The 26,126-nt window shown below is 37.0% G+C and overlaps 1 protein-coding gene across 1 annotated transcript in view; it reads left to right on the top strand.

The window, feature by feature from the left end:
• Positions 1-5,225: 5,225 nt before the first annotated feature.
• Positions 5,226-26,126, top strand: part of CUNH8orf34 (chromosome unknown C8orf34 homolog) — a 326,713-nt gene continuing 305,812 nt past the window's right edge. Inside the window, 3 exon segments of the mRNA XM_090284894.1 lie at positions 5,226-5,360; positions 5,362-5,473; positions 5,476-5,543. Of these exon segments, the coding sequence (XP_090141020.1) occupies positions 5,226-5,360; positions 5,362-5,473; positions 5,476-5,543 (315 nt within the window).

The following is a 26,126-nucleotide window of genomic DNA, read 5'->3' as shown; positions in this document are numbered from 1 at the left end:
CTGAGCTAGAACTCCAAGGTCTGTGTTCTCGATGATTATACTTGATAAGCTCACAAATAATGCATCCCTTCCTTTTAGCTGGACTTGAATCACTACCTAAGATTAAACAAGAAAATACTTCTAAATTTTCCTGAGGAGTTACTTAAAACAGAGAATCAAATTCAGGGGAGACTTAAATGGCTCTTCACGTACACTAACACAGATAGGAGCCCTCATGCTAATCACAAATCTATCAGTGTGTTGGAATCAGTATCTTTGTAATTGAAAGTGCACTATAATATGTAAAATGATAATAAATATTCTTGCATTAGAGTCAAAACATACCCAAGTATCTTTTGAATTGTTTCCTGAAACATGTATTTTGAAAGTTCCCATATAGAGAATGTCCTTCTATGTAACAGTTTAATGTGGTTTAAACCAAAGTAATCATTCATTTTGTAATCACTTTGAAATCAAATTACATTATTCTTTGAGTTTTTCACTCAGGACTCTTCATTGTCTCCACTTCTCCACTTTATCTTTTCTGAAACCCCCTTTATTTCTGTCTCTGACATAACCTCTCCTTATAGCTCAAAAATCAAAATCCTGATGATACATTGAGTTCCTTGGGAAGGCATTTGTACCTGTTTGTTATACAGTGGCAAGGTGAAAGAGATACAGGAAGGGGACATGTATGCTTCAGGCAGAAGCCCAATTCTAGGAACCTGTAGAGAACTCTGCTCTCTGATTTCAATATTAATTTCAAGGGATCACATTGCTGATATTTTCTAATTAGGTCACCTGGGCTTTACCATTGTTCTCTTGTCTCTCATCAAAAGTTATTTGTGTGTAAGGAGCTGTGCAAGGTGTTTTACAAATGAAGTTAAACAAGGGTTTTAGTACATTCTATAAATCAAATTCCGTATATTTGTAAATTATGCTGGCAGGCAATCCTATAACACAATGGGGTCAGAACAGTCTCAGCAAAAATGGCCTTTTCATGCTGTTCCTAAGCCATAAAAGGGAAAGGATCATAAAGGTACCATGTTATATGTAAAAATTGTTAAATTCAATAGAAGACAATGGTTTCTTTCCAGATTATCTTAAAGGGACTAAATGCAATAAATTCTTAAAATGTACAACAATGAGATATTAATTAAAGATATGCTTATGAAGAAACTACTGTATGAAAATATACTGTTATATACTGTAAAGTATAAGAGAATTATTAAGATACAGTTCCTGATTTTAGAGAGTGTGCTATTTAAAATAAAAGAGCGACCAAGATATGCATGTAATTAATTAAATGGAATAAAATAGGATATAATTTCTATGTATCAAAGACAAAATGTGGCCTGAAAGAACATAACTGAATTTAATTAATCTACTAAAATGTCATTAATTCATCCAACTGCAGTTGAGTGCCTACTATGTGCCAGGTCATGAGACAGCCCTTCTCAATAAGTGACAATGATATCTGCAAACTAAATTCTTGACTAATTTTCAGGATACAGGGTAGAGAATTAAAATAGCTTCAGCTAGAGTTAGAGTTAGAAAAACCTGAATCAAACCTGGCCTTATCAATTATTCATTGTGTGACCTGGGCAAGTAATTTATAATCTCTTAGCTTCACTGCAGAAATCACAAGGTAATCTTTGATCCCATCTTTCAACTTCATCCTACATATAGTTAATCAAAAAAATTAGTCTTTGAATATTTCTTGAACACATTGCATCCTTGCTATCCACATCCCCAGTCTGAAGCCTGGTCCTCATGATTTGTTTATGGATTCTGTAACCCGTATTGCTTTTGCTATCATCATATCATTCTTCTTTAGTCTATCAAGAATGTTGTAACCTAAGCAATCTTTCTAAATCTTTTCCTTACCTTGTATAACACTCCTCTGCTCAAAACTCTTCAGTCACTTCTCATTGCCCAGAATATGCAAGTCTATACTCCTTAATAAGGCATTTAAGACTTTTAAAGAACTGAACTCTGCTCACATTTTTAACTTCATACTCCAGCCTTCCTCCCTGTTTATCCTATGTTTCTCTAACCACCAGTCTGTTTTGTGTCTCCGTGCCTTTGCACATGGACATTTTTTCATACTAAAGCCTAAAATGATACCCCTATCCTCACTCCACCAGATCTATCTAAAAAAACTTTAAAATTTTACTCTTTGTTTAACACATTGCTAAAACACCATCTCCTTTACAGACTTTTCTTGATGATCCCGACACAGGTACTTTTCCATTATCATACGTGCACAGCATATTTAATATATCTACCATTTCAGCACTGTGCATTCTTATGTCATTATTTTTGTTTGTGCCAATTGCCTCAACAAGACTGAATGAGAACAAAGACAAGGCCTTTCACCTTCACATCCTCAGTCCTAATGTAATGTCTGCCACGGAGAGGCTGTGCAATAAATATTTATTGTAATAATGAAGTCAGGTTTGGGGATAAGTGGAAAGAACCAAGAAATGCTTTATATTTGAGTTAGGCCTTGAAAAATTTCTGAAATATTTCCTGAATTTAAAAAATGTAATTTTGATATATTCAGTGTATTAATATTTTTTTAATCCCCACCTGAGGATGTGTTTATTGATTTTAGAGAGAGAAGAAGGGAGAGAAAAGAAAGATCAATATGAGAGAGAAACACTTAATTGGCTGCCTCCCATGTGTGCCCAGACCAGAGATTGAACCCAAAACCTGGGTATATGCCCTGGAATTGAACCCACAACATTTTGGTGCATGGAACGATGCTAACTAACTGAGCAACTCAGTCAGGGCTTTTCAGTGTATTTATATATATATATATATATATATATATATATATATATATATATATATATATATATATCAGAGAAGGAAAACTCTGACTCCAAAAAACCTCCGCTGCCTTGTGGCATACCTCTTCAGGGGAAAGGCTAAGGGAGTAAACCCCGACAGAAAATCCGGAGCCGGAGTCCCTAAGGTGGTTTGACGTTGTAGTCAACACCGGCAACTCCTGCGGCGCACCTGAAGCCAAGCTGTATTGACTCCGTCTTTCCCTTGGACCCTTCAGCTGCGAAGAGAGGGGGGGTCTGCTGCATGGGCAACAGCAGACCCTCCATATCACCCTGCCCAGGCTCTGTAGCTTCAGCTTCACTGGAGAGGACACTCCAGCGTCATCGTAAGATGTCGATTCAACTCGGGAGGAGACAGATACCGTGTCACTCCCGAGTCGGACTGCACAACCATTCTCGGCGGTGCAGATAGACTCTTAAGGAGCTACACCATCGTCTCCCGAGACGGACGGCTGCCGATGATGATATATATATATATATCTTCATGATTCTCTTCTTAATACATAAGTATTTTGCCAGTGAAGGTTTGTCTTTTCTATTTAAGGCCCTAGGTGCAGTGCTTTGAACATGGTAAAGACTTAATAAGTACGTTAATTATCTGATTTAAAAAAGCATCTTGCTAATGTGTCCTAGAGGATGCCAACCCTTGATTTCAGAGAGGTACTATCCCGATTTTCCAGTACTATCAAAAATACTTGACTTTTCACCTGGGTCATAGATGGCTCTACACCATACCTTATAGCAAGTAGAAGTGTTTTTTACTTCACTCTGTATATGTAATTTCTCCTGAACATGTTTTAAAAACATAAGTAAGTATATCTTTGATCCACAATGGAAAACTTGTAACAGCCTGGGCACCTCATTGCTGTTCAATTTAACTCTCTCTGGGCAGATCATTGAGTCTAATTGTCAGAGTAATAACTTGGGCATCTTCTCACTCCAAATCACATCTATTTCAGGTTATCAGTGATAGTTAAGCTCTTAGGTATCCTGGCAGATTCCTTATCTGAATTATTCAAATGGAATTAACATTACTTTCTTAGATATTACATTCTTATTTTAACTATTGCATGTTTCCACATAAGTATAGTATTTAAAACAGGTGTCCCCAACCCTCATGCCATGGACTGATACCAGAGGTGAATGGTTGGCAAGCGAGTTTCCCTTGTGTTACCGCCTGTGCTCTGCCTCCTGTTCTCACCCCCCAAACCTGGTCCTTGGTGCCAAAAAGGTTGGGGACCATTAATTTAAAAACAGATAAAAAACACTGATGCCATAAAAAAATTATAAATTATAGAAATTTTAAACAGAGTGAAGAAAAAGAAATTGTAAAGTTGCAGTCTGCTTCAAGGACAATTATTCCCTTCATTCTAAACCTTCATATTTACTAATATAAATTTTTTATTTTGGTAGCAGGTCATGGTTAGGAGCCAGGGAAATTGTCATTGAAAGCCTCAATGGTTTCTTTTTTTTTTTTTTTTCCCCCGCACAAGAAAGAGAGCTCTGTGAAGAAACCTCTGTGTTTGTAGATCTTCAACTTGAAAATCCCTGCATGATAAGAAAGGTAATTGGCTAAATTGAAAGAGTTCCTGTAATATCTTAGAAGAGTCAGTTAAGTGGAATAGGGTAACATCTGAGATGTAGCTATATAATTATATATAGACATAATTATATGTGGATTAGGAACGCTGACTTGGAAGGGAGGGCTGGCTTGCTTTTCTCTCTTCCAATCAAAAGCTGAAGAGTTGCTCTCAACCTTCGGGAGTTTTCTCCTAGGTTCTCAGCCTACAGTAGCCTTGCTCCAAGCTAGATTTTCCAAAGGAAGGCAACTTCATTTTCGCGGCACACCCTCAGACTCACGAACCTTCTTACAACAACTCTGCCCTTCTTGGACCCTGAACCACTGTAGGCAGAGCAGGAGGTGGCAAGGAGATGTTCTGATGGGGCGGTGGGGACGACCCCTTTGAGAACTGCATTTGCAGCTGTCAAAGAGTAGCCAACAAGCACCAGATTTATAAGCACTTTGAAAGAAGCCCCTTAACCATTGGCTTTTTGAGCGGAGCTGTCGCTAGGGAGCTGCGGGCAGGCTGAAGATAAATCCGGGTTGTTTGTTGTAACCTAGGAAAGGGGCACACGCATTCTCCACTGGGACACACTCCAGCGAGTTGTGAGCACTCCGGGTTGGAGCCCGGAGCCCCTGTCCGAAGAGGGCGCCCCCCAGGTGCCGCTCTGGGCGGAGCAGCAGCTCCAGGCTAGCCTCCCAACCCCTAATCCCTGCTGCTGCCGCCCAGAGGAGCAAGGCACCGCTGCTCCAGTCTCCCCAGCGCCAGCTCCAGAGCCAGCGCTGCGGGGAGGGAGAGCTGTGGGGGCAGGTGCAGCAGGAGAGCGCGATGAATGAGTTCCCCCCACGTCTCCGAGTTGTCTGAGTTGGCGGTGCCCATGCTGTGCGGGGTTTCCGGCTCTCAGAGACCCACCACGCTTGCGGCTTTGGTGGCTGCAGCCCACGGCCCAGGCCGAGCCCGCCACTCAGGGGGAGCCCAGGCTTGAGAGCTCCTGTTCCCGCCCCAGTCCAGGGAGAAGGTGGGTGGGCCCCCAGCAGAGGCACATTCTGCCCGCACCCTGCGTGGCCCCTGCTGTCTCTCCATGGCGTCGTATCAGCAGTCTCGGATCCAGGCTTACCTGGAGAAGAACAAGATCGGTCCCCTGTTTGAGGTAAGACGCTATGGAGGAAGGGGTGCCCAGAGAAAAGCAGAACACCCTGGAGGGAAGGAGGGACAGAGAACAACCGGTCAGGAGGGGCGCCCCTGTGGCTCCAGGTCACTGCTATCGCTCTGTTGGAGCCAGGTGTCCTGGAACACAGCCGGGCCAGCACTTCCCTGGTTACCTGGGTGCAGACAGGTGAGCTCAGCAGGGTCCAGCCTCAGCCTGGCGGGGGAAGTTTGAGCCATCCGACTGTGCTGCACCTGGAAACCACACGCCCAGGACCCTGCCAGACTCAGAGGGATGGTGCGCGCGCGTGTGCACACACACACACACACTCTCTCTCTCTCTCTCCCCTTGGGATTCACATTGTCTTGCATATTGGATTTTTTTAAAAATGTGGGCAGTAGTAGAACCCAAAAAGGTGGAGGAGGTGCTTAACAGCGGAGAGGAACACGGTTAAGAGCGAGAAAATGGAACTGGTAAGGAGTGGGCTTCGGTAGGTGCGGGCATGTTGAATAAAATTGTCAAAACTGAGACGCTGACATTGGTGTCTGAAGAGAGGAGTCCTTTGCATTGCAGACCCTACCTGGATGAGAGGGAGAAAGGGACTGAGAAAGGGTCCGGGAAAAGCAGACACGTATGGGAAGGAGACGTAGCTCTGTGCTGTGTTCTCTTGCGAAAAGAATTGATGACAAAAATACAGTAGGAGAAAGGAAGAGCGGGAGGACTCGAGAAAATGAGAACAGGAGACAGAAACCTGGCAGGAACCAAGTGTCCCACTGGTTGCCAGGGCGCTGGGCAGATGCTGAGGCCAGCGGGGAGGGAAGCCCATTGTCCATTCTCCTCCAGGTCCAGCCGGTCCATTGGGCCCCTGCGGGTGGGGTGAGGGGACTTGGGAGGGTTCAGATACCTTCCCTAGCCATTCTTGGGGGTTACATGACCCTGGCCTCTGAGTAAGGCTGAAGCTTGGCAGGTGCAAGAGATACCGAGAATGGAGAAGCTTCTCTAGGACCCAAGAGAGAGAGACAATAATAATAGAGAGAAAACAATAATGCAAACTAATGTCCCAATGCAAAAAGGAAGAGAGTGGTAGGTCTTTTCTCTGGGGAGGATTGCATGATTTCTTAAGTTTTCCTACTTAACTTTAAGGTTGTACTGACTTAAACGACAGGATCATCGTTTCTAGAAACTCACTGTTGTTAGAGTCATAACATCCTATAATATATATCTTGGTTCTTGTTTCTGCTCAAAGTATTAGCAAAGGTAGTCCATATCCAAAAACAATGTAGAATTGCTGGAGCTACTACAATTCTTTTCTCAACCGTTAGTGAAATAATTGGAAAATATAGGCAATACCATTGTATATTTTTAAAAAGTGGAAGAATGGTAACTTTTTGTGGCACAGTGTATTAATTGCATCAAAAGAAACATAAATATTTACATTTAGAGTGTTTCTACTCTCTTAGAATACAAAGTATAATCTACCAGGTAAAATTAGTGACATGTTTTTAATAGATACTATTTTCATTTAACATATTTTAAAATTCAAAAGTCTCTCCAAGTGATAATAGAGTTTAGAATACATGTGAACTTTCTACATAATTAAGAAATAAATCTAACTTTGTATTTATCAAGTCCTCATTTTTTAAAAATGCTCACCAGCAAGCTCTGCACCAATGAATTTTAAATGATGTCAAAATTTTCTCATGAAATTTTTAGACCTCCTTACTGAAAAACCAAACGATGACAAATTAATGCTTTATATTTTACTGATTTCTTTGGTGACATAGTACATATATCCTCGTATGCAGTGACAAATAGTTAATTTTTAAGGACTGGTGTGCACTTTAAATAATTGAAGGGAGAAAATGGATAAGTTCTCTTTTAACAAAAGCAGGTCCTTATACAATAATTTTGAGATTTAGAGAGTCTTGGTTTTGAGACTAGAATTACACATACTTCACAAAATTGGAAAATCTCACTAGCTTGTGGTTGCCTGTCTCTTCTCATGCTTGAATACCAGCGAAACTAGTGTAAAAGGGATATTGTTGATCTACCATTGTCCTCAAAACTTCCAGCACTTTGGTCACTGGTTTGCATAAGTACTGCTCAGGAAATCAGAGGAGGAGCCAGGAATCTGAATTTAGTAAGAAGAGGCACAAGTGATTGTTACATATTTAATTCCTGGGTCACATTGTAGAAACAGTGGCATAAGCTACAAATTTCCTTTTATCAATCACACATTGAAATGGTTAGATGTCTCTTAAACTATATTATCTTTGCTTTGTGATTTGTGTGTCTGTGTGCTGAGGTACTAGAGTTGGTGACATAGATTTACTTTAGTTTTGAAAATCTATAAGATCTGACATTATGTCCCCTTTATAGATTTTTAAAATAAATAAGCACTATAATCTGATTTGCTATAGATTTCCACACATGGCTCCTTAACTGGGACATGATTTGGCTTCCACCAAAGGAGAGTATTTTTGCAACATACATAGGCAAGATGTATGTGGTAAACATAAGACATCTCAAACCCTAAGGCCAACCACTTAACAGTCTAAGAATTTGGCAGTTAGGAAATTTGAAACTGAATAATTAACTGGCATATAGCTAGTTATTAAGATCAAGTGATTTATTAGTCTATGTTGTAAGCAGTTTAACTTAGCTCCCAAGAGATTATATGATGTGGAACATCACAATAAATTTTCAACATACAGAAGTATATAATTTTAGTATTTCCCATTCCCATTAAGTAGAATAATTATTTGAAAATTATTTGTAATGAGGATGCTCAGGGCAGTCATAGATCTTGGTTCAGGCCCAAGCAAACTCACAAAAATGTAAAATCCTAAACTATTAAAAAGCAGAATAACAGGGTTTCATAAAATCTCAGTGGGATTTTTAGATCTATGTGTACTGAATATGTCACCAATCAAATTCACTACATTTCTCCAAATGTGGTCCGACCCATTCCAAGTAGAATGGAAGCACTTTGTCATCTTTTTTGTTTAGCTCAGAGGACCTCTACCCACATGGTCTGAATTTGTGCTAACTGATTTCGCATATGTCATGGGGTGGACTTGAGTCAAGTGTGTGGTCACTCACAGCCTGCATCATTCATACACTTACTGCTGCACATGTTGCTTTTCTCAGGTACCCTGCCCCACGCTTCTCAGCTACATCTGTAACCCTGAAATCCATTTAGACTGGAGGATGTCAGGTCATCACCTGGCAGGATCATGAGATTTGTTACACATGAGATAGGGGAGTCTTGAGAAAATAAGGAAATATATTGAAAAAATACAAGCCAACTCTCACTGATGGAGATGGGAGTCACAAATATGAAAAAGAAAAAGGTAGAATGAACCTTGTGGTATTGGAATGAAATGGGAGGTATTGATGTGGTATCATGACTTTCAATAATAGAAATAGATATAGATGTAACAGAAATAAGTATAAAGTTATGTGTATTAACATTATATAAAGTATGCATATTTTTCCTTATTCTGTCTTATGGTGAGTGCCTGGGAATAGCAGCGCACCAGTAGCAATGAGCATACTTAGTGATCATATTTTGGGTTGTAAATACCATTCTCTGTTAAGTGCAACCAGGTATTCTTGCAGAAATTGTTGATTCCAGCCTTGCAGCTGGGAAAGTACAAGATGATCCTGGAACATCTAATTATGCCATAAAGTAAGAAAATGGCCAAAGAAAAATAGGTACATGTCAAAAGAACACAGAAGCCAGCTCGAAGAAGCTCTTATTAACTAAATCTGGGACAATTTAAGAATAAAAGTTAAAAATGATAACAGATTATCTTAACCACATAAAGCAGGAATATTTTATTGTGGAGAAGAAAATTGACATGGAGAAGAAAAAGCTTCATCATAAGTAGAATGCCATTTAATAAAAAAAGAAGACATGGTGAAATTAGAAAATCACTACTTGGGAACCATCTTCTTAATAATTCAGGCAAGAAATATTAATTGATGCTAAAACAAATGGGTGGAAATTGTATGAGGAATGAGGTGTTATATCATTTCTAGTATCTTTTCATAACTGGCACACACTACTTTACTTAAATGATAAGGCAAACCAACATTCTGTACCCTGTGATAGGATGCAGTTAAAACAACATGGTGTTGTTTCTGCCAATGATGCATGACCTGAATTGAATAATGAAAAAATTATTTGATAAACTCGATGGGGCAATTTACTTTCCGGAGTCTTCAAAAATATTAAGGTGATGAAAGTCAAGGGAGGTCTCAGACTGAAAAGATATGACAACTAAGTGCAAAATATGGTCCTAGAGTATATGCTTTTGCTATGAAGGACAGTATTGGGAAAGTTAGTAAAATTTGAATGAGGTCTCTGGGTGAACGATATATGGAATTTTTGTGCTGTTCATGTACTTTTTCTGTAAGTTTAAAATTATTTCAAAATGAACTATATTAAAAATAAAAGTAAAGAGCATCTAGGAAATGAGTATTTTCAAACTCATTCATTCATTGAGTTTCTTTAAACATTAAATTATGTAAATGTAGTTAAGAATTCTATTAATGGTTTATACTTGGAAACTGATAAGTAATTAAGCTAAAGTTCTGAGTAATGAAAATTTATAACTGTCGTTCAGTAAGTATATTCATTTTCATCTTCTTCCTCTCAAAATTTTATTGAAATACCGACAAAAATATTTTAAAATAAATGCATAGGAGTGCTAAAACACAAGAAAGGGTGCTGTGGCAGAGAGACTCTCTTTTATAAACAGAACTTTTTTTAATGAGTGGTGACATCTGTGTTGCACCTCTGTATGGTCAGGTGACAGTCAATGATATGTAGTGGAAATGTTTGAAATTTCCTGGAACTTGCCTTAAAATGTATGGACTCAGTTGGGACCTGCTCCTTGTATGTCTTTCCTCCTTTCTGCTGTCTAGAATGCCCCTTTGTAATTCCTTCTTCCTACCCTTTCTTACTCCCTCCACATCCTCAGGCAATTACTAATCTTTTTGTCACTATGGATTAGTTTTCCTTTTCTAGAGTTTTCTATGCACTTATATTCATTGTTATATTTTTTCATTCAGTTTAATTATTTTGCATTCATTCATGTTATATCATGTACCAACAATATGTTTGTTTTTATTAGTGAGTAGTACTTTATATGGATTTATGCTTTCATTTCTCTTGAGTATTTACCTGGAGCACAATGGCTAGATCATGTGGTAGATGTATGTTTAACTTCTTAAGGCCTTTAGCCACTTTTTTTTTTGAAAACTGGTTGTATCATTTTACATTCCCATTAACACTATATGACAGTTCTATTGGTTCTACATTCTCACCAAAACATGGTATCATCCATCTCTTTAATAATAGCCATCCTTATAGGTATGCATGCTATCTCATTGTGGTTTTATTTTATGTATCTCTGATGCCTGATGCTGCTGATTATTTTTTCATGTGGTTATTTGCCTTCCATATATTTGCCCATTTTTAATTGGGTTGCTTGTATTCTTGTTTTTGAGTTTTAAGAGTTCTTTATATATCCTGGATCATTTGCATTTTCATATGAATTTTATAATCATTTGTCAGTTTTCACAGAAAAATACCTGTTGGGATTTTGACTGGGGTTTTGTTGGATCTATTGATGCAATTAGACAAAATTGAGATCTTAACAGTTTTGAATTTATGTCAAAAGTTCAAGGGGATGTACAGAAAAAGATACAGGAACAAATAAGTGTGTTTATCAAAATTTTAGATATATGTTAAATGTACAAAAATTAATTCTATATTTCTGTTCAACTAAATAACTATTGGAGTTAAAATAGAAATGACTTTTGTAATGGCATCAAAACTATGAAATACTTGGAAAATACTGAAAACTATAAAATACTTCTCAGAGAGATTTAAGATAACCTAAATCAATGAAGAGGTATTACCTTGTTCATGGAGAGCACAATATTGTTAAGAGGTTGAATGACATATACTATCTGACTTCCACAGTCATTAAAAGTGTTACAAGTAAAATGCAGTACAGTACGTATTGCTGTAAAAATAGGAACAGATTGAGTTCAGAAATCTAAACCCATGCAAATATAGTCAATTAAATAGGGAAATTATAATCATTGCAAACAAAAAATAAGATTCAACACGGGATAGACATAAGCAAAAAAAAAAAAAGAAATATTCAATTTTCACAAAATAACTTGAAATGGATTATAGACCTAAATGTAAAACTTTTTCTTTTTTATATTTAGAAGAGAACATAGATTTTTTTTTTTCTCACCTTGAGTTTGGCAAGTATCTCTTAAATATGACAAAAAAATTAAAAAAACTGGGCTAATTTATAAATAAACTTTTGCTTTTCAAAAGACATCTTTAAGAAAATAAAAAGGTAGAGTGCAGACTTGGAAAAACCACTTTGAAAATATGTATGTGATGAAGGCCTTGTATCTAACTAACGCAGACAACATCCCTGCTGGGGTGATGTCAGAGAAAACCCAGTTGGGAGCCAGGACTTCCTTCCATTCCTGCTGGTCAGTAACAATGCCCTCCCCCACTTCCCCTGTGTCAGTGGAGGCCATGTGGGAGTGTGGACTTCTCCCACACTAGGCAGTAATGAGGCATTTCTCTCCCTCCCGATTGGGTCGTATCTGCAGAGGCTCAGAGACCAGTCAGGACTTTCACTATTACCCAGTGGCAAAAACAGTCATCCCTGCCATGATATCCATCCCAAGATACATCAAAATTAAACTTCTGAAAATAAAAAGAAATATCTTTAAATCAGCCAAGGAAATGCAACTCTGTACCTATAAAGCAGTGATTTTCTCCCTCTTTCATTTCTCTCATGGCACACATAAACTAATTACTAAAATTCTGCGGCACAGCAAAAACATGTATTTTTTGCCCATCTAACAAAATATAGGTATAATTTTGATTAATTCTCACCAGATAGCTATTGTGTTGGCTGCTGTTCTTTTCCTATTTGACAGCCTAAGGGAAAAAAGTTAGTGCCCTTGACTAATCAGGTATTGCATGTTAAAAAAAAATTTTTTTTTGCAGCTCACCAGTTTAAAATCACTGCTGTAAAGGAAAAAAACCAATTTGAATGACAACAGATTTCTCATCAGACCCTGGAGGTCAGAAGGAAGTGATATAATATTTTCTAGTGATGAGGAAAATAACCCAGAATCCTATATTCAGAGAAGCAGAAAGGAAGAACATGGGAAGAGCAAATATATGAGTAAATTTAAAATATTTCCTTCTCCTCTTGAGTTTTCTAAATTATGTTTTATTGTTGAAGCAAAAACTACAATGTGCGGTGTGGTTTATTTTTTGTGAAACTTTAAATTTATTATTTTTTAATGCATACAACCACTTAGAAGGTGAATATAATTATCACCCCTGTTACTTAGATGACTGAACTGAGGCTCAGAGATACAAAGACAGCTGAGTGAATAAATGGTAGAATCAGGTCTTGCAATCATGTCTGACTTATAAAAAGTAATGATCTCCTATAAACTTAGTGTGATTTTTTTTTACCACGTAAAATAAATTTTTATTACATTTCATAGGTTGACTACCTTTTATTGAATCTGTTGGGGTGACATTTGTTCACAAAACCATATAGGTTTGAAGTGTACACTCAATAAAACATCATTTGCGCACTGCATCATGTATCCAGCACCCCAAGCAGAGTCTCTTTCTGTCCCTCTTTTCCCCCACTTTGTTTTTATGGCCAAGTAGTATTCTGTCATATAAATGTACCACAGTTTTTTTTTATCCACTCATCTACTGATGGACACTTGGGCTGTTTCCAGTTCTTGGCTATTGTAAATAATGCCGCAGTGAACACAGGGGTGAATATATTCTTCCGAATTAGTGTTGCAGGTTTCTTTGGCTATATTACCAGAAATGGAAATGCTGGGTCAAAAGGCAGTTTCATTTTTAATTTTTTGAGGAAATTTTATACCATTTTCCTCAATGGCTGTACCAATCTGCCTTCCCACCAACAGTGCAGGAGGGTTCCCTTTTCTCCACATCCTCACCAGCACGTTTGTTTATTTGTTGATGATGGCCATTCTGACAGGTGTGAGGTGATATCTCATTGTGGTTTTAATTTGCATCTCTCTGATGATTAGTGACATTGAGCATCTTTTCATATGTCTATTGGCCATTTATATGTCGTTTTTGGAGAAGTGCCTGTGCAGGTCCTTTGCCTGTTTTTTAATTGTGTTGTTTGTCTTGGTATTGGTATCTTATATATTTTGGAAATTGACACCTTATCAGATGTAGCATTGGCAAATGTTCTCACATTCAGTGGGTTCCTTGTTGATGGTTTCTTTTGCTGCGCAAAAGCCTTTTATTTTGCTGTAGTCCCATTTGTTTATTTTTTCCTTTGTTTCACCTGCTTGAGGAGGTATGTCAGCAAAAACATTCGTATGAGTAATGTCTGAAATTTGACTATCTATGCTTTCTTCCAGGTTTTTTTTTTATAGTTTTATGACTTACATTGAAGTCTTTTGTCCATTTTGATTACTCTGTGTATGGTGTAAGGTGGTGGTCTAGATTCATTTTTTTTTTTTTTTTTGCATGTACCTCTCCAATTTTCTCAACATCATTTATTGAAGAGACTCTTTACCCCATTGTATGTTTTTGTCTCCTTTGTCAAATATTAATTGACCCTAAAGGCGTTTGTTTATTTTTATGCTCTCTATTCTGTTCCATTATGCCACTACTATGCTGTTTTGATTACAATGGCCTTATAGCATAGTTAGATATCATATAGTCTGATATCTCCAACTTTATTTTTAATTCTCAAGATTGCTGAGGATATTCAGGCTCTTTTGTGGTTCCATATAAATTTTTGGAATATTTTTTCTATACCTGTGAGATATATGATTGGCATTTTAATAGAAATTGCATTGAATTTGTAGATTGCTTTTTAATGATGTTAATTGTTCCTATCCATGAACATGATACATGCTTCCACTTATTTGTCTCTTCTTCAGTTTCTCTTTTCAGTGTCTTATAATTTTCCGAGTACAGGTCTTTTACATCCTTGGTTAAATATATTCCTATGTATCATATTATTACTTTTGTTTGTTTTTGCACATTTTGAAATGCAGGAAGTAAAACTGTCATTCATAGATGATATGATATTATATATAGAAAATCCTAAAAACTTCACCAAAAAACTATTAGATTTAATAAATGAATTTGGCAAAGTAGAAGGATAAAAAATTCGTATTCATAAGTTGGTGGTATTTTTATTTTTTATTTATTTTATTTATTTATATATATTTAAATGTTTTTTTATTACAGATGTCCCCTTTTTCCCCCATTGCTCCCTGCCATTCCACCCACACCTTCTTTCACAGTCAATCCCCACCCTATTGTCCATGTCCATGGGTCATTTATACTAGTTCCTTGAATAGACCCTTTCCCTTCTTCCCCCCTTTCTCTCCCCCTACCTCCAGTCACTGTCAGTCTGCTCCCTGTTTACATGCCTCTGGTTCTATTTTGCTCATTTGTTTGTATTGTTCAGTAGTTTCCTGTATTGGGTGGTATTTTTATATACCAGTAATGAACTTTCAGAAGGAGATGTCAAGTGTGGTTTTAAATGTGTGTAGAAGAAATATTTCAAACATTTGTATTATAAACAGAGAAGAGTAAAAAGCACAAAGGGTGTAAAGTTTCTATACTTTATTTGAACTGGTAAAATTATTATACCTGTAGATAAGTTGTATATGTATAATGTAATAGGTAGGGCAATGTCTAAATACATGTACACACACACACAAACAAACACATATAAAGAGATGCTCTCAAAAACTATAGACAAATCAAAATGGAATTCTAAAAAATGTTCAAGTAATTCCCAGGAATAGAAAAACAAAAACAAAAAACAGAGAAAAAAGAAATAAAGATATTATAAGCAGACTTTAACTAAAATATATCAATAATCACATTAAATGCAAATGTTTTAAATATACCAATTAAAAGACAGAGATAGAGTGGATTAAAAACCATGACCTGACTGTGCTGTCTCCAATAATCTCATTTCAAATACAAAGAAATAAGTAAGCTAAAAATAAAAACAATGAAAAAATATTATTTAAACATCAAAAGAAAGCAGGAGTGACTATACTAATGTCAGATAAAGTAGACTTGAAAGGAGAGAAAATTACCAGAGAGAGAAATTGTCATTATATAATAATAGAAGGGTCACTCCACCAAGAAATATAGCCATCCTAAGTATGTGTGCACTGAACAGCAGAGCTGCAAAACCTGTGAACTAAAGAGAAATAGACATATCTACAATAGCTGGACACTTCAAACCCTTCTTTGACAATTGATAGTACAATGAAACAAAATCAGAAACCTTTGAAGGCCTCAAAGGATCTAGTCAACATTTGTAGATCACTCCATGTAACAACAGCAGAATACACATTCTTTTTCAGTGGCACGAAAGGTATACAAAGGTAGACCATTCCCTGAGCCACAAAACAAACCTCAGTTGAAATTATACAGGGTGTTTTCTCCATTTCAGTGGAATAAAACTAGAAATTGATAACAAAGGAAACAGGAAATTTTCTGAAAACACACTTCTAAGTAATCTGCTGGTGAAAGTAGAAATTAAGGAATTTTTAAAAATACATTAAACAACAAAAAGGAAGATGTAGCATACCACGTATGTGAGACACAACTCAAGCAGTGCTGAAAGGGGATTTTACAGCATTAAGATGCGTGTTTAAAAAAGTGGACTGATGTGACTGGTCTCAGTAGGGGCCCTGCTTTTTATGCATTTTCTCTGTGCCCTCTCTATAGTGGAGGACAATCTGAAAGATGTGTTAGTATTAGCAATCTTCTGACATTAGGTATTTGTTCATATATGAGGGTGACCCCCCAAATTGCACTTATCTTCTGAAGGGTGGGACCCTTGTAGTACAGGCTTCCCCCACTAGGTGAGTATTCTAGGAACCCATCTGTATCAGTGTGCCAGCTAGCATTGTTGTGAGAGGCTGCGTTCAGGTTCAGTGAATTTTTTTTGAAAGACTCTTTCAACACATTTGCCCATTTCATGATGGGTAGTTTACGAACTCACATGCCCACACCACACTAAGTGTTCAGCAGTTTTGGACCAAAAATGGCATGATCCCCATGCCCCACCTTCCCTATTCACCCAATCTTGCCCTGAGCTACTTTATTTTGTTTCCCCAATGAAAAAAAGTTCTCAAAGCGAACTGGTTTGCCGATGTGGAGGAGGTGAAACAAAAAATGGCAGAAGCACTGAAAGGCATCAAAATCAACAAGTTCAAAAACTGTTTTGAGCAATGGGGAAAAGTCTCAATAGATGTATTGCATCAAGTGAAGAGTACTTTGAAGGTGACTTAAGTTTAAACATGTAAAAATAAATACATAATTTTTTGTAAATAAATTCTGGTTTTGGGGGGGTTTTCCCTTGTAGCATATCATGTCTTGTATATGAATGTAGATCTGAAGCTCTTGAAGGTTATAAATTTCTGTGGATATCTTCTGAATTAAAGAAAGCATTGACTTGTATATATATTTTCCTTCTATGGAAAAAAAATATTGCAGATATAACCAGCTATCAAACAACATCTTAATATTTACTTCTTTAAAACCTAGAGCAAAATATCCTCCATCCCATTAATTATCCTTTATGTACAGTGAACAACTTTTAATTACGTACTTAAATAGATTAACCTAATTTATTTCACTTTCAGTCATATTTTTTTTCTTTTTAATATCCACTCTCTGGAGAGGGCTTGATAAATTAATTCACACCACTGTGCAAGGCATAATGCATAAATCCTCCAAGTTCATTTGCATTTAATATACAGGAAGATGCATGCCACAGTTACATGGGATGAGGCAGGTGACCTTTGATGATTACTCATGGCTTAGTAATCATTCACTGTGTGCTTGACCCTAAGAAGGTTACTTGATCCCTGTGAACATCCATGTTTTCACCTGTATAATAATGGCTAAGAGGTATTTTATGAGGAATATGTGAAATGAAATAGTCTAAAGAACCCAGTTCAGTGCCTGCCCCTTGGTGAACACCCAAGCAATTTAGGCTGCCATCACATTACATGCTACTACTATTTCTCTTTTCTGTTGGTATAAATAACCCAGTGGCTTTTGATGGTTGGTGTTTTAGCATCCTGAGGTTAGGACAAACACAGAGTGTGTGTCTGCTTTTTAGGCTGTAGCTCTCATATCTCTGAAAAAGCATTGGAGAAGGTAGAAAGGAGAGCAGCACTTAGCAAAGTGTGAAAGTAGGGTGTGTGTGTGTGTGTGTGTGTGTGTGTGTGTGTATGTGTGTGTGTGTGTGTGTGTTCCTTGGTTGGGGGAAGGGGAGGCCTTGCTTGTTGCTGTATTTGAACATTGACAATATACTTTGGCAAAACTTGAAAACATTATATGAAATTAGAAAACAACCCAGAACATCTTTTAATATTTCAGAGAGGCAATGTGGATCACCCTTAATAAAAATAGCATGCACAACCCACACTCCCCATCACTCTCTTTAATATGACTTTCTTTGTTTATCTTCATATCCATCATCATCACTTGATATTATTTCACTGGATTTTAAAATTCTCAGTTTATATTTTCTTTATTCCACTAGAGTATAACTCCATACAGGCAGATATTTAGTCAGTTTTTAACTGCTTATGTCTTCATGCCTAGATTATGTCTGGTACATAGTAGGTATTCTGAATCCGTCGTCGGCAGCCGTCCGTCTCGAGAGACGATGGTGTAGCTTCTTAAGAGTCTATCTGCACCGCCGAGAATGGCTGTGCAGTCCGACTCGGGAGTGACACGGTATCTGTCTCCTCCCGTGTTGAATCGACATCTTGCGATGACGCTGGAGTGTCCTCTCCAGTGAAGCTGAAGCTACAGAGCCTGGGCAGGGTGATATGGAGGGTCTGCTGTTGCCCATGCAGCAGACCCCCCCCTCTCTTCGCAGCTGAAGGGTCCAAGGGAAAGACGGAGTCAATACAGCTTGGCTTCAGGTGCGCCGCAGGAGTTGCCAGTGTTGACTGCAACGTCAAACCACCTTAGGGACTCCGGCTCCGGATTTTCTGTCGGGGTTTACTCCCTTAGCCTTTCCCCTGAAGAGGTATGCCGCAAGGCAGCGGAGGTTTTTTGGAGTCAGAGTTTTCCTTCTCTGATGTGCCCTGACTGGAAGATCGAACCAGCAACACTTAGCTCGCAGGCCGACGCTCAATCCACTGAGCCAAACCAGCCAGGGTTTAGGTATTCTGAATATTTATCAATATATATATGAATTTAAAAAATCAGGACCAGCCTGTCATGTTTGAAAAAGATGGTTTGTGTATGAGTGATGATTTGCACTAGGGGTCTGGGAATACACTCGGCAGCTTGAGGGAGATCTTACTTTCTTGAAAATTCATTATGATTTTATTATCTTTTCAACAGATATTAAATTTTTTGGTGCAGTTTGCAACTTCATTTCCATTCCATCAGTACCTGTTTATTGGGTGCTGAATTACCTACTGAGAAATATAAATTTAAGTCAGACATTTCCTGTCCTCAGAAACTCATGTGTATTTAGAAAAGACTGGTATACTGGCAGTGCTTTCACTGTTCTATGCTCATAATTTTACAAAAGGCACCTTGGTTTTCTGTTTATATCCCCAGTCTGTTTTCATGTTCATCAGTGCAGTCCATCATTATAGTATCAGAAGTAAGAAACTGATTTATGAAATGCAGATTTAGAGATTCGTTTTCAAGAAATTCACCGTAGAATCGTGTATATAAACTGAATAAACTTCCTGTTGTTGTAGTGTTTGTTTCTGAAAGTTCTTAGCAAAAATCAAACACTGAAACATGAATTATTAAAAATACCTAAATGATCTGATTGTTGGGTAGTGGTCCACATGAAACATTCTGATAGTTTCAATAAGTTGTTCATTTAACATAAAAAAGAGGAGTTTCTTTATGAAGTTTAGCCTGGAGCATAGAGGAGTGTATAACTCCTGATATTTCTTCACGGTTTGAATATATTGATTGAAATTCAAAGCAACAAGCTATGAATTGAGAATATATTTGGTTTGTCTTGTATTGTCCTTGATATAACCTATCTATATGTGTGAAGTGAACTTCACCATATAATCTTTATTGTAGCTATGTTTTTGAGATATTATTTTCAAGTTAATGCTATTTTACACCTATGAATTCTCTTTAGAGAACCCAATATTGGTTATTTCACTTTTTCTTTTTTATATTTTGTCTACAAAATATAATAATCTTAGCATTATATAATTGGTAATTAAAACAGTTACAGTTATTAAGCATAGAATATTATTTCATTCTGATCAAAAGTATTTCTGAGACATGCCCTGGTATCTTTCCTCTTAGTGGCATAGCAAGTGTATGAAAAATCCAAAACACTGTTAAATTTATACAGAAGACTAATACTCTACTTTGTGGAAGCTCATACAAAGTCCCAACTTTCACAGGATTATTTTAAGTCTAATTCTCACTTAACGTTGGGTTAAGACATTGAAGTCTGTGTACAGTTAGCAACATCCCATTGCTATGACCTACAGATGGGTAGGAAATCCAAGACAGAGATCAGTGTCACTAGGTTCATTTTGAGAAATACTATTTAGGGAAGAATTCATGAGGGTATGTTCTTTTTTCTCATTACTAAAAATGTATTTTGGATAAAGCTAGTTAAACAGTGACTTGAATACCTATTTTGCATAAGATGAGCCAATTTAAGACTTACTATTGCTGAGTTTTACAGTGGAGTGACTTAAGAAGCATCTCCTGAGAGTCATAGTAAAAACTTGACCAGGAAAACATAGTTTTGTCTCTTCAGGGATGTTGTGGAGGGGCATATTCATTACATCAGGCAGCATCCTCTTATGGGAACTACTACTGGATAATTTTATAATGTAAAACATAGTGTATGAATATTTTAAATTATATAACTAATGGCATCCCTTCCCCCCTTCCCTCCCCACCAGATTTTTGGAAAAGTCAATGCATAGTGATAGCCAGAGTGTAGGTGATTATCATGAGTGTCCGTACCCTCATTTTTTCCCCATATTGTCTTCACTTGTTTTACTTTATCCTTTTCCCTCCACTTTTTATTTATGCCACGTGATCATAATTTGTACTTCTCTGGAAAATATCTTGATTTCCTTTTGAAATAAGGATGAATATAAGTATGTTATATAAATCGTAATGTTACCCACTCATGGTTCAAATAATCTAGGTACATTATAGGATATATTTGAATGATCTGTTTCTTGTTGACACACCCTCTAGCTGGCTTTCTATCTTAAAAAAAATTATCTTCTTCTGGACTGTTGAGAAAGTATTTGCAGAATGGTAATTTCTCCACAGGATGAATTTTGTGAGTAGCAGAGACATAGCTGCCTAACAGCTGCCTGTGTCTCAGGGCCTTTGCGTGATCTGTTTTCTCTGCTTGAAAGTCTTCCCCAGCGTCTCATGTAGCTGGCTCCTCTTGCCATACAGATCTCAGGTTAAACATCTCATCGGGGGGGCCCTCACAGACACCTCAATCTCAGCAGTTTCCCAGTGAACCTCCATACGGCCACACTTTTTATTTCTACCACTGCACTCATCAAATGCTGGCATTTTCTTATTTATTTGTTCAGTATTTGGTTCCTCCCATAATATGACCTCCAAGAGGGAAGGAATTCAATCAGTCTTATTCTTTGATATATCTCTAACGTTGTTCAGTAGCCCATTTCCTATAACTGGCTATTCACTTTCATTCCTCTTGCTTAATATTTTCCAAAAGAGGTTAAATAAACTTTTACCCAGATTGGATATTACAGAGCCATTAAAATATAGAAAAAATGAACTCCACATTATATATGCAATGCTTGTATAATCCTTTAAGATACACACAAAAATACAGAAGATAAGAATGGTTTATAGCTTTTATATGAGGGACCAAGTTAATGGGCTGCTTTTGTTCCAGAACCCATTCAGTTTTCTAAGCTCTATTACTGCTATATTGCTTTTACATGATTTGGCTTTCTTGAGACCCTGACTGACTCCCACATGACTAGTATATTTGCATATTAATGCTAAATTTCTTGTCCACTAAAACCTTAATGATGATTTTTGACTGAGGCTGAGAGGAAGCCCTGAATTGAGTAGATCAGAGGTGATAGTGCTGAGAGGAGAGGTTGAGCAGAAATGAACCTCAGGGGAATAGGAATGGTGTCCTGGGAAGGTAGAAAATAAATGAGTCAAAAATTTCAAATACAACCCCACTGTGTCTCTATACACCCCCCTCCTCCCTTTTAAAACCTCCTTTCAAAGAGCTGAAACAAAAACACAAAATTGTGGACTTTATGTATATCTGACTTCAAAAACTCATCCTCGGCCTAGGCTCTTTGCAGAACACTCAGGAATCAAACTACCCTAAGCAAGAAGAGAAAGGAAAACTGAGGTGGCCTCAGGAAGATGACCGAAAACGTTATAAGGGAAACATGGCGCACCTCAGCTGGACACGTCTACGGCCAGACTGGAATGTGCTGTGCCATCAACATACCAATAACTGTCTACATGGCATTGCGTATTCCACACATATTTTTGCCTGCATACTGTTTGAAAGACTTTCCACATAGATTATCTTATAAGTACCTCAAACTCAAAATGACTAAAAGGAAGCCAGAACAACACAAGATATTCCACTCTTCTTAACTCTTTATTTTAACTACTGTTTAATAAATCTCTCTAAAGCCCAGAAAGCTTCCTTGTCTTCCTTTCCTTAAGCAAATATATCTGGTTAATTATCAAATCCTTTTAATTTGTTCTTTGAAATGCCCTTTATTGCTCTTATCATCATTGCCGACTTAATGCTGGCAACCACACAATCTTATCAGATTGTCACACTCTGATTCATTCTACATGTGGCTGACAAATTAACTGTTCCAAACAGTGACATTTATCATGTCATTTCCCTGCTAAAAAATAAATATAGACTGTTTCTTCACTCACTGAGGCCATGCTTTTTAAACAAGAGTATGCCTTCATTATAGCAAATGGTAAACAAAATGCAAGGTCCACATAAATTTATTTTCCCCACATGAGATAATTTATTGGAATGGGGCTAAAAGAAGACAATGATTAAATTATAATGGGTGGGTCATAGTGGCATTACATGGATTAATGACAATTTCCAGAGTAGCTGTTCACTATCACCACTTTGCACACCTCATCATTTTATTTATTTTCTTAATCCACTGGATGAAGGAAAAGTAAACATCAAAATGTCCTAGTTTTTGAGACTTTGAATATCTCAGACTTTCAAATATTTCATCTGGACTATTAGTTTCTTTTTGTATGATACAACAGCTAAGGTTCATGTAAACCTTAAAGCTCATCAGACTTTAGAGAATTTTCATGCTTGTATTTTACTATGTTTTGTTTTGCCTCCAGTTTTCCAGGAGGATTAACTCACAGTCCTGGACCACTGAAGATGCAAAGGTTTTGCAGCACTGGATTATGTGATGAATTCCAACCTCAGGAGGCATCCAAGGTCCTCCTAGATATACTTAATCATAGTTTTCATTGTCCCCACACTCCGCCTTCAGTGTAGGTACTTTGTGTGTCCAATTTTGCCAATGCATAGAATGTCAGACCTTTGCTTTGTATTCTCTTTCCTTGGAATATTTCCCTTTACTTCAATAATGTCTTGGATTAGGTTCCTTGGGAAACAGATTTAGAGATGAACATTTGCATGCATGTTCATGGGATCAACACCTTGAAAGGGGTGAGGGAAGAAGGTTTGAGTAGAGAAAGAAGTTGAGCAATGAGGTAGTTACCATTGAGTCCTCAGCCAATCACACACACAGCTCTGGAATGGGGAGGCCATTCAGGGTTGTTCCAATGGAAGCATGGTAGTTGGGCCTTTGTAGTCCAGTCATTGTTCTTCATGAAGGGCAATTCTGGAGGAGGCTTCAGGTGAGAGCCTTCAAAAGCCAACACTCCTGGCAGCTGTCAGAATGAGTGTCTGTTGCTGAAAGAAGTATCTGGCACAAAGCTCAGTATCTACTGTATTTCTCTATCCAATTATCAACCACTTTTTCAGAGGTAGTTCATGTTTTGCCTTTTTAATTAAAATTTTTTTGACTGATCTAGCGTCTCTAGATTTTCTGGTTTTGTGAACTCCTGTTCCACTGAGGGGCCAAGCCACTCATGTTTGTGGTTAATCACATTGTTACTTACGTACTTTTGGAGTTATATCTTTTCTTTCTAACTATATTGTTTGTTCCCCCCACCCCAACACTTCTTCAAGGATCTATCCTGTACTATATGCTCCATAAGAATTTAACTGAATACTTGTTGATTGAATAAATGCAAATAAAACAGCGTGGTCTACAGAAATACAAAATAATCTTTACTTTATACACAAAGCAAGCTGAATCTTTCCATCACTTCTAAGCTTCACAAAACTTCACAAAGACCTCAAAGAAGGTTGAAAAATGATCCACAAAAGTAAAAAGAATTAAAATTTGTAGTTGGTTTTATAAGTCAACAGTTTCCCTCTTTTATGAGTGTGTAAACCAGACTGATTTAGATTTTCTGTTATTTGTAACATAAGAATCCTCAGTTATCTGTGTAGTTACAAATACTATTTTATGTAAAAATAAAAAACTGCTTTCACCATGCCATTGAATCATGCAAGCCCAAGAAAGTGCAGCTAAAATAAATGCCATCCTACTTTGCTTAATATAATTGTTTGTCTTTTTCTCTCATCGGGTATATATCAGGGTTCTTAAATGGAGGTTTTGGTTTTTTTTCATGCTGGCTTATATTGATTAAATAATAAATATTATTCAATAAAATCATACCGTTGGTACATATTAATTATGAGTTTGATGTTTTCTTTATTAACATTGAGATTTTATTTAATACCTAGCAGAGTCCAACTTACTTTTCATTAATGTAAAGGAAATGTATTACTGAGCTACAGATATATAAATTAGTCATTTCTGCTTCTACTCTTGACTAGTGAAGGTGCTATAGAATCTATACCTTTAAGTTTACTTTTTTCTATACTTTAATATACTTAAAAATGTTATTTTGGACGACCATCCAGCTCAATAAAGTCACGACTCAAAGCATTTCAGAATGCCACCCCTGTGAAAGCGTCATGGGGAGGTTTTACCACAGATTATTCTCTGGATTCGACTAGAAAGTGGATTTAATTATGATGAAAGAAGATTTTTTTGTTTGATTCTAAATGTGCATCTAGAAAAATGCTATTTTATTTATTTATTTAAAAATTTATTAATTTTTTAAGAGAGAGGGTAAAAGAGAGAGAAAGAGAGGAAGAGGAACATCTATTAGTTGCCTCTTGCATGCCCCAGCTGGGGACCTGGCTGGCAACAGGCATGTGCCCTGACTGGGAATTGAACTGGCTTCCTTTCAGTTCACAGGCCAGTACTCAATCCACTAAAGCACACACATCAACCAGGGCTATATTATTTATTTCTTACTTAGCCTGAAATATTTTTGAATCTTTTTTTGGCAGAAAACCATATTGTTGGTGAAAATGTCAGAGGTTTGTTTCTTTTTTTGTTTTTGTTTTTTTGTCATTGTAGCTCTTATTTCCTTTTAGGATGGTCTCCATATGATTATATGATGGCTGCTATTAGTGGAAAATAGAAAAATGGTAGTTTCATTTACTTTCACTCTTCATGGCTTTTATGTATTTTTCTGGCCTTACTCTCTTGGCTAATATCATGTTGAATAGAAGTGGTAATATTTTGTATTTGTGTGTGTATGGGTTCTAGTTTTGAAAGGAATGATTATCATAATTTTAGGCATTTGTTTGATAGATGCTTTTTATAAAGTTAGAAAAGTTTACTTCTCTTAAAAGTTTGCTAGGATTTTTAAATTAAAGTTGAGTTCAATAATATTTAAAGAGTTTTTTTGTATATTAAATTATCATGTGATTTTTCTTTATCTGTTAATGGGAAAATACATTACTGAATTTAAAAAAATGTTAAAACAACTTCGCTTTTCTGGAAGAAATTGAATGTGATGTAAATGTAGAATCTATTTTTTAAGTGTATTTTATTGATTATGTTGTTACAGTAGTTCCAACTTTTGTTCCCCTTTGCTCCCCTCTGCCCAGTACCTTCCTTCCCTCCAGCAATCCCACCCCCCTTAGTTCATTTCCATGGATAGTGCATATAAATTCTTTGGCTTCATCCTTTCCTATGTTATTCTTAACTTCCCCCTCTCTATTTTGTACCAACCGATTATACTTCTTAGTCCCTGCACCATTTCCCCATTTCTTCCCCTCGCCCCTCCCAGTTGATAACCCTCCAAATGATCCCCATACTTATGATTCTTTTCCTATTCTGGTTTGCTTAGTTGGATTTTGTTTTTATTTTTTAGATTCAGTTGTTGATAGTTGTGAGTTTGTTGTCATTTTAATGTTCATAATTTTGATCTTCTTTTTCTTAAGTCCCTTTGACATTTCATATAATGATGGCTTGGCAATGATGAACTCCTTTAGCTTTACCTTGTCTGGGAAG

Source organism: Furipterus horrens, unplaced genomic scaffold, assembly GCF_987537825.1.
Source record: "Furipterus horrens unplaced genomic scaffold, mFurHor1.1.pri manual_scaffold_7, whole genome shotgun sequence".
Lineage (NCBI taxonomy): Eukaryota > Metazoa > Chordata > Mammalia > Chiroptera > Furipteridae > Furipterus > Furipterus horrens.
Note: the sequence above shows the minus strand (reverse complement) of the source record. Positions and strands in the feature narration are given on the sequence as shown.